Consider the following 14810-nt stretch of genomic DNA (forward strand, 5'->3'; position numbering starts at 1 on the left):
GCCCGCCAGAGTGAGCCGAGAACCAGATGGAGACCTCCCAATTTCCGTTGCCCACGCCAATCTGGGCTCGGTGCACCCGCGCGGGCGGCGGTGTGGATCGGGCAGAAGTGGCCCGAGTTCCCGAGGAGGCCCAGCTGGGCTACGGAGCCTCAGCTAGGTCGAGCCGCGCAAGGCGGCTCCCTAAGCGGCAGGCGCTAAGGCCTCTGCAGGCCGCGAAGCCGTCTGAACCCCGCATCTGCCCGGGCCCAGATTTATCGCACCCTTTCCGAAAAGCCTGGCCTTACTTATAGCTGGTGTGGTCCGCAGGCGCCGCAACCAACGCACTTGAAAGAGGAAGCACCTTTCCAAGCAGCGGAGGAGCACCCCTCAAGCAAAACGCCGCCGCCTCAACAGCAACCCACTTCCGCTCCAGGGGCCGCAGCTCTGCCCCCCCGCGGGTCCCCATTGGCCGCCACCTCCCCTACTTCCGCGGGCTGCCAGTTAGGGAGGCATATTTTCAATCCTATTGGACAAGGAAACCATCTATTACCACTTTGAAACGCGCCTCTTTCCGGCCCCGCCCACGCTCGCTCTCCGGATCTCCCACTTTCGCGCAAGAGGCGCTGCCGGCGGGCTTGGCCCGCTAGGCCTCTCGGGAGTTGTGGTCTGAGGACCGACGGAACGCCTGGTCTGTGGCCGCTGGCTGTCCAGACGCCGTGGGGGTCTGTCCGCTTGTGGTCTTCAGACCCCAGCGGGCTTCGAGCCTGCCCATTTCTAGGTCACGACCCCGCATTCCAGCCGCTGTACCCCTACCCGGACGCAGCTGGTGAAAGGCACGGAGCTGGACGTTAGCCCAGGCCAGCCATTCCGTGCCCCTCTTCGGGACTCAGTTTCCTTGCCTGTAAAAAAGGTATTTGTGAGGAACGTGTCTGGAAACCAGGCCTGTTCCTCACCCTCAGCACCCCTTCGTGCCCGGCCCTGGACCGAGCGTGTCGGACTCGTCCCTGCGAGGGCCTGGTCTTGGGACTTTTCTGGGGCTTGATGGTGGAGACTGAAGGGGAAGCACAGCCTATCCCCTCAGCGGGAGCCCAAAGGATCCTAAACCAGGATGTCTGGGAGGTCTCCCTGAGGAAGAGACCTCGGAGCTGAGAAGGAAAAAGGAGAGAGTTCAGAGCCTAGGGAGGGGAAACAGGGAGACACCGGCTGCCCAGCGTGCTAGCCCCACAAAGATGGGAGTGGTAGGGGTTACATAGAAATTCAGATTATTCTGAGGGCAGTGGGTGTCAGGAAAGTAAGAAACCACCCAGGGAGAGGAGCTTTCAACCCCAGTCTGGTTCTCAGAGTTCTGGGGGGCGGGGGGGGGGGGAGGGGCGCGGGAGGGGGAGGCGCCTCTGGTGTAACTTCAAGGGTCAAGGGAATGCAGGTCCTGGATCCTTGCTGAGTTTCCAATCGAAGCTGCTCCATTGGTTAAGCAGTCTCAACAGTTCCCCCACCTGTTATATGGAGATAATAGTTCCTAAAAGAGAAAGAATGTACAGAGTTAGAGGACTCAAGGCAGCACTGCACAGATGCATGCTAGTCCTTGGTTGGGGGTTGCAGAGAACCGGTTGGTGGGTTTCTTGCACTCCAGTTCCTGAGCTGGACTTGAGCATAGGTTGAGCAAGCAGGAAAAAAAAAACAACAAAAAAACCAGCTAGTCGCTGGTGGGTTTTTTTGTTTGTTTGTTTTTTGAGACAGGGTCTCACTTTGTTGCCCAGGCTAGAGTGGGGTCAGCCTAGCTCACAGCAACCTCAAACTCCTGGGCTCAAGCAATCCTGCTGCCTCAGCCTCCCGAGTAGCTGGGACTACAGGCATGCGTCACCATGCCCGGCTAATTTTTTTTTCCTATATATATTAGTTGGCCAATTAATTTCTTTCTATTTATAGTAGAAACGGTGTCTCGCTCTTGCTCAGGCTGGTTTCGAATTCCTGACCTCGAGCAATCCACCCCGCCTCGGCCTCCCAGAGTGCTAGGATTACAGGCGTGAGCCACCGCACCGACCTAGTCACTGTTGTTTGAGAATACCCAGACTTCAGATGGCCATCCTCTCTATTCCTTAGGCACTTTCAGGCAGTGTGGTCACCTCTAATGCCTTGGAGTGGATTGTTTCCTGGGGCTGGAGGGTGTCTTTAACCTGGAAGACTGTGTCATATATGGGAATGACAAAGCAGTTAGAAACCAGAGAATTTCTGTTTTTTTATTGAGTTTACAAATAATCTGTTTGATATTTTATGTAATTGTATGAAAATTTGGCATGGTAGAGTATCTGATAGATAAATCTCATTCCAATGTAAAATATGTATTTGATTTTTTTTTTTTTTGAGACAGAGTCTCACTTTGTTGCCTAGGCTAGAGTGAGTGCCGTGGCGTTAGCCTAGCTCACAGCAACCTCAAACTCCTGGCTCAAGCAATCCTTCTGCCTCAGCCTCCCAAGTAGCTGGGACTACAGGCATGCGCCACCATGCCCGGCTAATTTTTTCTATATGTATTAGTTGGCCAATTAATTTCTTTCTATTTATAGTAGAGACGGTGTCTCGCTGTTGCTCAGGCTGGTTTCGAACTCTTGACCTCGAGCAATCCGCCCGCCTCGGCCTCCCAGAGAGCTAGGATTACAGGTGTGAGCCACCGCGCCCGGCCTGTATTTGATTTTGATAGTGATTTTAAGTTGAAAAGTTTGAGATTTTCCAAAGTTTGTGATCATAATTGGAATGAATAGAACTTACAAGTTTAAGAGAAATGTAGGCATTTAATACATCTGTGAAAATTATTTAAATACTTAATAAGGCAGATAAATGCTAAAAAATAAAATTAGATTCTACATATATAAATGCAGTTTAAATGTTTAAGGGGATTTCAGTTCATAAATGGGGCTCTATGAAACTATAGCTGAGAATGACTAGACTTATAAATAAAATAAGATTAGTAATTGGCATTTCACAGCCTAAGGAAATGTTAGGATTTTCTGTTTGTAACTTTAATACATTGAATATGTGATGTTGAAAAAGTCACCACAAATATCAGTTTCATGCTCAAAAGTTGCCTCCAAGTCTTCACTTGACACTGAGCTTGCTCTGTAACAAGTAGTGCTTCCCTCAGGCCCTGAATGTCCCCAACTTGGAGAAAAGACTGGCATCTCAGTGCTCCTATAGTCCCATACATGGAAACCAGCTAAATGCAGATTCCTGGACCTCACACCAGTAGCTGAATCTCCGTGGCTGGTTTTTTTTTTTTGTTTTTTTTTTTGAGACAGAGTCTCACTCTGTTCCCCAGGCTAGAGTACTGTGGTGTTAGCCTAGCTCACAGCAACCTCAAATTTTTGGGCTCAAGCAATCTTTCTGCCTCAGCCTCCCAAGTAGCTGGTACTACAGGCATTCGCCACTATGCCTGGCTAATTTTTCTATATATTTTTGTTGTCCAGCTAATTTCTATTTTTAGTAGAGATGGGGTCTTGCTCTTGCTCAGGCACATCCTAAAGTCCACTCTACTTTTGGAGTGCCAGTTATGGGAATTAATAAATCTTTTGAAATCCCCAGAGCTCCTGATGGACTCTTTAGACCACTCATCATCAACATATTCCCTTTTTTTTTTTTTTTTTTGAGACAGAGTCTCACTCTGTTGCCTGGGCTAGAGTGCAGTGGCATCAGCCTAGCTCACAGCAACCTCACATTCCCAGGCTCAAGCAATTCTTCTGCCTCAGCCTCCCGAGTAGCTGGGACTACAGGCATGTGCCACCATGCCCAGGTAATTTTTTCTCTATATATTTAGTTGTCCAATTAATTTCTTTCTTTTTTTTTTTTTTCTTTTTCTTTTTTCTTATTCAACCTTGTTTGAAACTAGCTCACATGCTATGTAACAAACTACAACACTGCGTGGCCAGCTTCAGCATTACTTTTCCTCCTTTTACGACCACCAAGACCAGTGTTCAGATCTGATGGGAAAGGGAACTGGAGGGCCCAATTAATTTCTTTGTATTTATAGTAAAGACGGGTCTCACTCTTGCTCAGGCTGGTTTTGAACTCCTGACCTTGAGCAATCCTCCCTCCTCGGCCTTCCAGAGTGCTAGGATTACAGGCGTGAGCCACCTCGCCCAACCCAATGGATTCCCTTGATAGAAAATGAAATGGGTTTGAATTACACAACACAGGATGTAATGTTTTTCTTTAAAAGAAATTTAATCTGCCCCCAGCTCTAATTTGACAGAGAGATGGGAATCCCTCTCCTCATCAACCTGGATTGTAAGAAAGTCCTGGGGTTTTGATACAATGCAGAGTATTGGGGTAGGACTCTGGCCCTTTAATCTGTTCTTGTCATTGCTGAGAGATGCCCACTTTCCTGGTCTGAATGTACCCTGGGGCCCAGGCTCCCTATCTGATGTGCCACCTCTTCTGCAGGCCCAAGGAGAATATGAGCCGGGGCAATCTCTCTCCTGGATATCTGTCCATCTTGCAGTTTCCAGCCCCTCCATTACTGCTCCCTACTCTATGGACTCTGCCGTTTTCTCTACTTCCTGGGAACTGCAGCATAATGTGCTTTCGACTTGAGGCTGTGTTTCACAAGCATGCACGGACTCCGGAAGCCTGTCCTCAAGGTGGAGCTTTCTCCAGCCCAGTGCAAAACGAATCTATCCTGGTCTCCGCCCCGGGTGAGCTCCTGCCCCCAGTGGCCCCAATCTTGTTGGGTCCGGGCTCCTTCAGTGATGCTGGAGAAAGGGGAGAGGGGAGGGTGCTCTAAAGTAAACCAGGCTTAGCTCTGGGTTCTGGCTCTCTGGGCAGGTCACTTCACCTGTTGGGGCGCCAGTGGCCTCTTCAGCAGAAGGAGGCAGGCTAGTCCTACGTCCCTAGAGATCGTGAAAAAGATCCCCGAGGCGCGTGAAGAGTCAGTCCAGAGCTAGTGCTCAAGAATATCGGCTACGTCCCTGGCCAAATGCACAGGCACAATGGCATACCTAGTCTTGGGCGTTCCCCAGGTGAAGCCACGGGACTCCGGGCTGAGGGTGGGGATTGCAGGTTTCCGTGTGTGGGTGGGGTGGGTTTCCGGGAGCTCCGGAGGGGGAGGGGTCGCCAGGAATACCTTGCGTCTGGCCGTAGGAAATGGCTAGAATCTGGGCTAGGGTGCCAGATTTGGCACATCAAGATGCTCACGCCCGATTATATTTGAATTCCAGACAAGGAGCAGATACCTCTTTAGCATAAGTTTGTCCCACGCAATAACTGGGCATTATGCCTTTTATCTAGCAACCCTGCTCTGGGCAGGTGGGGACAGCGGAGAGGTGAGGGGTGCAGGGCGGGGAGACGGTGGTGGGGGGCGGCCTGGGGCCGAGGGCGCGCGGCCGAGAAAGAGGACGCGCACCGGGCTGGCCGCGCGCTTTCTTCGGCAGGGCTCAGGCGGCCTCCAGGCGGCGCGCGGACCGGCTGGCGGAGCCTCCCTGCTGCCGCGCCCGCAGCCTGCGCTCCCGGCTCTGCTCCAGCTCCAGCCAGCGCCGCATCTCCAGCTGCGCCTGCGGGCGGGAGCGGCGTCTGAGCTGGTGGGGACACCGTGCCCAGCCCTTCGCCGCGCCCGGACCCCCACCCCGGCTCCTGTCTCTGCACCCTCAGGCCTCCCTGCAGCCATCCCCAGCTGCCCCCTGGCTGTCCCCAGCCGCCGGCTCACCCGGGTCTTGGGGCGCGCGGGCCGCGGCGCTGACGCGAGCAGCAGGGCCGCCTGCCTGCGGCGCTCGGCAGCCCTCTCCGCGATCCTTCGCCGCAGCTCCAGCACGCGCTCATCCTGGGAGGGCTCGCCGGGGGCCGTCGCGAGTGCATTCTTTTTCTCCCACCTGGTGGGTGACAGGGAGGGGGCTTTGAAGCCGGCCTGCCAAGGCCAGTCCCAGGACCGGACACGGGCCCAGGAGACTCCGGACTGCCGGGCTCCGGAGAGGTTCACCGGAACCTGGAGAGGTTCACTGGAACGATTTAGGTGCAGGGAGCGAGTTAGGAGGTGTGGGGGGGGGGGGTCGCCCAGGCCGCGTGATGCTCCCTGTAGCGTGGTGCTCCCTGTCAGGATCACTGTGCAGTGGGTTGGGTGGGAGTCCTGCCAGCGCCTCTACCCTTTTGCTCTTTTTACTTAACATTTTTTAAAGAAAGTATTACATGTGTACTAACTATATTTATAATTGGGGTAAAAATGTGAAAGACCCCTTTTATCTCACACTCACTCCCCTTGCCTCTTGCCTAGAGGTAACCATTACTAATACTGTGATGTCTTTGCAAATATTTCCTACATAGGCCATTATTCCTTCTGATTATGTAATATTGTTCCTGCTGGCTTGGTGTAAGTGCATTTCATAGCATTGGGTCCTTTGCATGTGCTGTTCCCTGTTGTTCCTTGTCTCCATGGCTCTTGGCTGACTGTCCAGGTCACCCACCCTCTAAAACTCTCCTGGTGAATTAGTGTCATTGAGTCTGGCTGCAGGTATGAGGGGGCTCCAGGACCTTTGTTAGCTGGAGTTGGGTCCTTGGAGGCACCCTAAGACCAGCTGGACTGCATCTGGGATCTGCCAGGCCAAGGTCAGCAGCTGGGGAGTGATGAGGTCTTCTGGGTGTGTGCTGCCTTGGGGACCTGCTTAGTGGCCAGCCAGCCCTCCCTGAACAGCCCAGCAGCAGCCTCCCCTCTGAATTGCAGCAGTCACTCAGAGGACCAATGAATTAGTCCTTCTTTCTGTGAACCCCATCATCCACTCCACCCCAGTCCTACTCAGACACTTTCTCTGGAGCCCTGAACCAGGCTCTGCTACCACAGGTCTGGGTGCCACATTCCCTGGGGCAGCTAGGCCTTCCTGGGGGATCAAGGTAGGGCTCAAAGCCTAGTCTGATGGGGCTGAGGAGGGGAAGGGGACATGCCTACCCATCCCATGCCTGACCAGGCTACCACAGTACAGCCATATGGAGCTGGATAAAGTCACCACAGTGTCCCCAAAACAAACAAAAAGGTATGTGTGTGAGAGTGTGCATTATGTGTGACCCTAACTAGATCCTGGTTTAAGAAGAAAATAAAAGTTACAGCAAACAGTCTTTAAAAAGTTTTTGCAGCCTTTGGATGCTCCAAGAAATGTGAATATGGACAGGATATTTAGATGATGGTGGTAATTTTTGTTAAATTTTCTAGTTGTGTCATGGTGCTTTATGTAGCACAATTGTTTTTTTTAGAAGATGCATGCTGAAGGGTTTTGGAGTGAAGAGTCTGATGCTTTCAACTACTTCCAAATGGTTCTGCCATCAGATAAATAGCTAGCTAGCTAGAGAAGGCACATAGGGCAAAAAGTCCTACCCATGACCTGTGTGCAAAATGACTGCTTCTAGGTCACAGCCATCTAGGCCATGGGTACATGATTTTTTTACTATTTCCATATGCCCCAAAATTCATTTATTTATCATCTAATAAAATAATAGGGGTGGGGGAGGTATTGCAAGGGAACTGCTTGGGCAGGAGGGTGGTGGGTTGTGGCAAGGAGACCCACCAGGAGGGTACAAAGGCATGCTTCTTGCCCACCTGGAGGTTTCCTCCCTGGGCCTCTGGTACTGGTACCAACCTCAAGGCCGCTGATCTCCCCATGGCTGCACGGCACAATGAAATCTGCTCCACCGTGTTCTGCAGCTCCTGGCTCTTGGTGCGCTTGCCCTGAATGATTTGATCCCGCTTTTCCTCCTCCTCACGCTGCTGGGTCTCTTTGAGGAGGGCCAGCCGCTCTCGCAGCTCCACGACAGACATCTCCCCTTCCAGGCCATATCCAGGGATCTATGGGTGGCAGAGGAGGCCCCACACTGGGAGCTGTGCCAGGCCCAGATGGGGAGCACATGTGCCCCTCTCCTGCTCCACAGGCCTACCCCTTTGCCAGGAGGCTTCCTTCCCTCTGCGTTAGTGCTGCCTGTACGGTATGCCCCTCTTGCAGCTTCTCCAGCCTGGACCCACTCTGCAGTGCTATACCTGGAGTGTGCCCTGCAGGCCACTCCGCTGTGGCAGGTCCCAGATGGAGCTCACCACCATCTTCCCAGCCAGGACCGCTGGGGCCTGGGGCTGAAAACTCATCTGACTCCCCACACCACTTGGGGTTAGGCCAGCCCCTGCAGCAGGCTCCTGAGTACCTCCCAGGCCTGGCCCCCTCACTGTGCCTTCTCACATAGGCTTCTGGGAGGCTTCCACCTCCTGCTCCGTCCAGCCCTGGGCCCTTGAAACACCTGTGCTCTCCTTACTCAACCCTTCCCACCTTGGGCCTGGGAAGTCCCTGGGCCTCCCCCAACATGCAGATCCCAAGTGGCCCCCTGGATCCTATCCTGCCACCCCCAGGGCTCAGGCCCCTCCCCCAGGGGGTCGCAGAGGACCTGCTTAGTGTCTGGCTCACTCGTAGGACTATGAGCTCATGGGGCCAGACCTAGGCCTGCGACACAGGGAGTGCTGAGTCCATGGCTGGTAATGAGTGGCCAGGTGGATTTTGGTGGGGCAAGACCTCCCTTTGGCCTTGGTGAGAATTCCAGACATGCCATGCCATAGGTCCTCACCTGGGTCAGGTCCACAAGCTTGCCTTTGCGTGTAGGCTGTGTCTCCAGTGCACGAAGCTGGGAGATGAGTTCACAGCGCTGCCTCTGCTCCTCCCTGGCAGCCTCTGCGCTGCGCTGCAGCAGCTCCCGGCTCTCCTCCATCATCTCCTGGACTTGGGGGCCCAGTGCATGCTGAGGGGGCCAGTGAGTGGCCTACCAAGTGCCAGGCAGGGACACACCTCCCCAGGAGCTGCTCAGTCAGGCCTTTGACCTCAGCACAGCCACCTGGGAGAGCTTGCCCAACCCTGGCCCTCCCTCAAGGGGCACCCAGACCTCACTGACCACAGCAGCTCCCTCAGGGCAGGCTGCCAGCCCAGCGCCTGACCAGGAAGAGCAGAGCTGGGCAGGGCTTCATGGTGCCTGGCTCCCCACCGTACCTATCTGCCGTCGGCCCTTCACAAGCTTCGCCTGGGCCAACTTGACATTCTTCTGCAACTCCATTGCTTGCTCCACCTGCTCCTTCAAGTACCTGTCCTCCTGGAGGCGCCTCTTGGTACACTGCAACATCAGCTTGGCTGTCTGCTGGGACAGTGGACCCGCCATGGTGAGAGCTCAGGTCTCCTATCCCCCAGCCCTGCCCCAGCCCAGGGAGCAGCATAAGGTCTGAGGGTGGACCCAGGCCCTGACTTTGAAACACCTGGAACCAGGGGCCAAGCCCATTAGTCCCCTGGAGGTTGGGCTTGCTGGTGGATTTCCAGTTCACATGCTTCCTCCTTCCTCCCAAAGTGCCCCTCAGGGGGACACAAATCTCTGTCATTTTAAGCCACCAGTTTGTGGCACTTTGTTATGGCAGCCTGGGAACCTCATGCATGTGGTAAGGTAAGATGTTCACAACAAAGGGGACTGGGTGGGGAGGATATGGGAACTCTACTATCTTTTCAGCTTTTTTTTTTTTTGAGACAGAGTCTCACTGTGTTGTCTGGGCTAGAGTGCCGTGGCGTCAGCTTAGCTCACAGCAACCTCAAACTTCTGGGCTCAAGCGATCCTCTTGCCTCAGCCTCCCAAGTAGCTGAGACTACAGGCATGTGCCACCATGCCTGGCTAATTTTTTCTATATATTTTTAGTTGTCCGACTAATTTCTTTCTATTTTTAGTAGAGACGGGGTGTTGCTCTTGCTCAGGCTGGTCTTGAACTCCTGACCTTGAGCGATCCTCCTGCCTCAGCCTCCCAGAGTGCTAGGATTACAGGCGTGAGCCACCATGCCTGGTCTTTTTTCAGCTTTTCTGTGAACTTTAAAACTGTCCTAAAATGAAAAAGTTGATTTAAAAAATTACCTTTGAAACTTTGTAATAAGTAGCAGACATGCTTGTGTGGAAATGTGAGGTGAAAAAAGGTGGGCTACCAGAATATACCAGGAGCCTCATCTCAAGTAACTAAATAACAAGCAAAGAAAGATGCCTTGGCCAGGAGGCACTGTCCTGCACCACCGGCCCCGTGCCCCATGGTGTTGGAGACAGGATCACAAAGGGCCCAGGCATGGAGGCAGCTGGGAGTGAGGAGAAGAGACCAGGCAGCATCTCTCAGCTCCTTGCAAGTGCATGTGGAACCAGGCAGGCAACACAGGTCCATGCAGAAGGCACCAGGTTGGAGTGAGATACACAGGATTCTAAGTTCTGCCCCTGTCCACCTGACCAGTTCTGCCTCTGTGACCCCAGACAAGTCATGGGCCTTCCTTGGTTTCAGTTTCTTTGCTGGGGAAATGACGCCTGCCAGCCCACTCAGCTGCACTGGGCACAGGTCCCAGCACAGGCATCAGAGTTAGCAGAGAAAGGGAAGCAGGCCAGGGAAAGAGAAGGAAAAGGAGTACCCAGGCTGGGAGCAGGGGGTGGGCACAGATGCTGGGGAAGCGATGAGCGTGTGGTCATCTGGTCAGGCTGCAGTGAGGTTAGGGCCACCAGGGTGGAGCAACTGGCTGGTCAGAGTCCAGGGTCTGATGCCTGGCTCTCTCTATCCTGGCATAACTTTGGACCCTCCATGCCGCCCGAGTCACTAAGGGGCTAGAGGCAGCCTAATGCATCTGTGGGACCTGTGGTGGATGTCCACCCAGGTTCCCACCTCTCCTCATTCTGCTACTGCAGAGCACCACGCACATGAAGGCTGCTCGCCATGCTTACACCAGGCCAGAGCTGTTAGTCATTTGCACGGGGACACCTTCATAATGGAAATGAACACGGAACACACTGAATAGCGTTTATGTGCCCAGAGCCAAATGGGAAAATGCTGCAAGTGCTGCTCAGCTAAATCTGACTGAATACTTGGTAAAATGTACTCAAAGAATGGTCACTTAGGAAAACCAGAAGTGATACTCACCTATAGACTTAGTGAGACCTACTCTCACATGGCTGGTCGCCGGTCTGAGCTATGGAGAACCCCCTCAGCCATTCTAGATTAATTTCATGATGGTGATGGATTAACAACAAGTAATTACATGATCTTTATTTGTTTTAGTCAACATATCTAGTTATTTGTATGGTTCATCATGTTAAAAGGGGGGTAAAATTATTTAAATGAAGAAAATATATTCAAGTTGTTTAAGACAATGTTAGAGTTAACTTAAATATATCAGTGTTACAGTCATGATTCTAAACTATATCCTTTCCCAGCCCTGTTGCTAAAGTATCTTAATATTGGTCACTGTGGGAAAAAACAAAAGTGCCAGACACAGAAATCAATATTTGTTTTCAAGAGGCAGAGAGGCTCTTTGGAGGATAACTGAGTCTGTGTCTTACACAGAGAAAACTCAACATCTCAAACATCTCTCCCCTCAAAAGAAAAGGTGCTCCCGAAAGCTCCAGAACAGTACAGCAACGAGGTCAGAGGAGAAGAGGAAAGGCCAGGTTGTTGTAATAGAACCTCAAGTGGAAACAAAAGCTGTAGCTGATTAAAACACATCAAGGCTGGGCGCGTGTGGTGCCTCACACCTGTAATCCTAGCACTCTGAGAGGCTGAGGTGGGAGGATCCCTTGAGATCAGGAATTTGAGACCATCCTGAGCAAGAGTGAGACCACGTCTCTACAAAAAATGGAAAAATTAGCCTGGTGTGGTGCCATGAACCTGTAGTCCCAGCTACACAGGAGGCTGAGGCAGGAGGATCATGTGAGCCCAGGAGTTTGAGGTTGCTGTGAGCTAGGCTGATACCACTGTACAAGGTGACAGAGCAAGATCTTGTCTCTAAAAGCAAACAAACAAACAAAAAAAAAACACATTAATGTTATAAAAGCCATCAATCAGTCCAACATGAATTGCACAAGAAAAATTAAAATTCTTTTTCTCTTCAAATATTTAGTGCCACCTAATTTGGCTAATTTAGTAAGAAAAAAATGTTAGTCGCATAAATGTGTGTAGCTGGATGTTCTCAGGACCAGGAGAGAAGCCTGAAAATTCTTCCATAACCTGGTATGAAAGAAACCTTTCTCATTATTCAAATTCCAAATGCAATAAAAGAAAAGATTTCTAAGTTTGATGGCAAAACACATAAGCAAAGCCAAGAAGACAAATTGGAAGAAAACATCTATAACAATACATTATAAAGGATTATTTTCTCTAATATATAAAGAACATTAAAAAATCAAGGAAATGGGTGTGGAGGGAGATTGGAGAGATGTTGGTTAAAGGATACAAAATTTTAGTTAGAAAGGAGGGATAAGTTCATGACATCTGCTGTACAACATGGTGACTACAGTTAATTACAATGTATTGTATGCTTCAATATTGCTAAGAGAGTAGATTTTAAGTGTTCTCACCAGAAATAAATACGTGAGAAAATGCATATGGTAGTTAGCTTGATTTAGCCATTCTACAATGTGTTCATTTCAAAACATCATGTTGTATACCAGATATGTACGATAAATATAAACAATTGCCTTTGTCAATTTAAATAAATAAATAAATGAAATCAAGGAAATAAAGGTCAGAAGCTCAAATAGAAAATGGACAAAAGACTCTGGGAGGCCAAGGCGGGCAGATTGCTCAAGGTCAGGAGTTCGAAACCAGCCTGAGCGAGACCCCGTCTCTACTAAAAATAGAAAGAAATTAATTGACCAACTAAAAGTATATATACAAAAAAAAAATTAGCTGGGCATGGTAGTGCATGCCTGTAGTCCCAGCTACTCGGGAGGCTGAGGCAGGAGGATCGCTTGAGCCCAGGAGTTTGAGGTTGCTGTGAGCTAGGCTGACGCCACGGCACTCACTCTAGCCTGGGCAACAAAAGTGAGACTCTGTCTCAAAAAAAAAAAAAGAAAATGGACAAAAGATATTCACAGTTCATAGGAAAAGATACAGAAATGGCTTAAATATATGAATATTTGTTCAAATTCACATATAATAAATGAAATGCAAATCAAAACTATACCAATATGCTATTTCTCACCCATGAGATTGGCAACAATTCACAAGTTCAGTCCAGTATGCCCTGCAGGTGAGGCGCAGGGATGGGCCCTCTCCCGCCACCAGGGGAATGAAGCTGGCATAAGCTCCGTGAAGAGGCTGTATTTGGCTGTGTTTCACAGAACCACATATTCCAAAAAACAGCAGTAGTAAAAACTCCCACCTATCCAGTTACTCTTTGACTTTACAATCCCTCCTCTAGAAGTCTACCCTGAAAATCTACTTCCACAAAGATGGAAGACTTTTGTGACATTATTCTTTGCAGAAAAAGCAAGTTGTGACCTTTTATGAAAGGAAAAAGGGAAGTATAAATGGGTGCGTAGACAAGTGTATTATTTGCTTAGAAAGAAAGACAGAAAAGGAAATCCAGAAATAAATGAAAACGAGGACCTATGAGTGCAGGTAGAAATGGTTTGTAAGGTACAGACTTACTAGAAGTGAGACTTCTCTGAGTCTACTTTTTCATATTGTTTGGAGTTTATATTTTTAAAAAAGTGAACTAACAAGGAAAGAAAAGGCAAACCCTAAGATTGAATACAGACAGACAGGTGAGTCTGTTAAGCAGGCCTGACCACAGGCCCTCGGGGGATGCACTAGGGACAGGCAGAGCTACAGGTCTGGCCTGCTAGGACCAGCAGGCTGCTCCCTCTCCCAGGCCACTGGGACACCCACAAGGAGGAATAGGCTTTCTGGGGGAAAAGAGGTTGAGAGCACCGATCTAGGTGGGCTGTCCTAGGAGCAGGAAGAGCCAGGAATGATATATCAGGGGCTTCTAAAGTGACAGCATAGACGTCCACAAACCCTCCTGTGGGGAGGACATCATATATAAACATGTCATATGCAAACATGTTCATCTTCTGGAAGTTTCTGCCACAATCTCAGGGGCACCCAGGGATCTATGCATCAACTGACGCTGCTGGCGGGGACGGGTGGCAATCTGGAGCAACACTACTGGCCAGACGGTCCACTTAGCCCAGCTGACCTGAAACTGTTCTACACCCCTGCCTGCTGCAGTGGGGATAGAGAAACCATGGCCACCCCATGGGTCTTAGGAGGAAATGGCCTAGAGTTAGCCAAAAGCCAATGGCCACATGTGCCACCAGGCCATGGCCAACTGCCGTGCACATGCTCAGCTTCTCTGGCAGCTCCCAGAGGCCATGCAGCCTGGCTGGCTGTCCCCATGCCCCAGCTGCTCCACGCGGTACATCACCTCCTCCTTCTTTTGTTCTGCCCTGTGCTTGTTCTCCTGCACGAGGTTCTGCCGGGCCAGGATGGCCTCCTCGTGGCTGAGCTTCCCCTGCAGCCGCCGGCATTCGCCTGCGGCCAACTGCTCCTCCAAGTCCTTTGCCTGCATCTTCCTCTGCCACTCAAGGAACTCGGAGAAGTCCCCAGCTCCATCCACAAGCTTGTCAACCCTAGGGACAGAGGGATCAAGGCACAGCTTGGGGTTCCTTCAGTGGCTGGGGCCTCCAGGAGGCCACAGGATCCCTGAGGTGTAGTGGTCCTCACAGGCACAGGCTGCTACTCAACCAACATGCAGCCACATCACCTGCTCTGTCCCTTGCCCACCAGCCTGCCTGCCATCCACCTGTCCCCCTCCTGTGCAGCCACCTGTCAGCCACATCATCCCACCCCTCCCTTCATCCTCTTGTTTATCTACCCTTGTTCTGTCCACTGTCTGTCCATCTACTCATCCATCAAGCCATCTTGCCAGCCACCCAAGCTGCTGCCCACAGCCCAACTTGCAGACATGGAAAGACACAACTACATGGCATGGGATATGTCAAGGGGTTCGCAGCCAGCCCTCGTGGTCTATAGGAGGGGGCACCCTGAA

General features: G+C 51.2%; 2 protein-coding genes and 1 non-coding gene across 3 annotated transcripts in view; all 3 read right to left on the minus strand.

The window, feature by feature from the left end:
* Positions 1-427, minus strand: part of RNF4 (ring finger protein 4) — a 32518-nt gene extending 32091 nt beyond the window's left edge. The window contains exon 1 of the mRNA XM_012737405.3: positions 285-427. The gene's annotated coding sequence lies outside the window, so the exon portion shown is untranslated. The remainder of the gene's footprint in view (positions 1-284) is intronic.
* A 3352-nt stretch (positions 428-3779) lies between these two features.
* The window catches only part of CFAP99 (cilia and flagella associated protein 99), a 31027-nt gene continuing 19996 nt past the window's right edge, over positions 3780-14810 (minus strand). Inside the window, exons 10-15 of the mRNA XM_012737414.3 lie at positions 14187-14391; positions 8967-9108; positions 8551-8702; positions 7584-7789; positions 5669-5831; positions 3780-5516 (exon numbers count right to left, since the gene is read on the minus strand). Coding sequence (XP_012592868.1) covers positions 5400-5516; positions 5669-5831; positions 7584-7789; positions 8551-8702; positions 8967-9108; positions 14187-14391 — 985 coding nt within the window. The 3' untranslated portion in view covers positions 3780-5399. The remainder of the gene's footprint in view (positions 5517-5668; positions 5832-7583; positions 7790-8550; positions 8703-8966; positions 9109-14186; positions 14392-14810) is intronic.
* On the minus strand, positions 3841-3972 carry LOC142861505 (small nucleolar RNA SNORA61). The gene has a single exon (XR_012912730.1). It is a non-coding gene; the product is annotated as a small nucleolar RNA SNORA61 (small nucleolar RNA).

This window comes from Microcebus murinus, chromosome 16 (assembly GCF_040939455.1).
Source record: "Microcebus murinus isolate Inina chromosome 16, M.murinus_Inina_mat1.0, whole genome shotgun sequence".
Classification (NCBI taxonomy): domain Eukaryota; kingdom Metazoa; phylum Chordata; class Mammalia; order Primates; family Cheirogaleidae; genus Microcebus; species Microcebus murinus.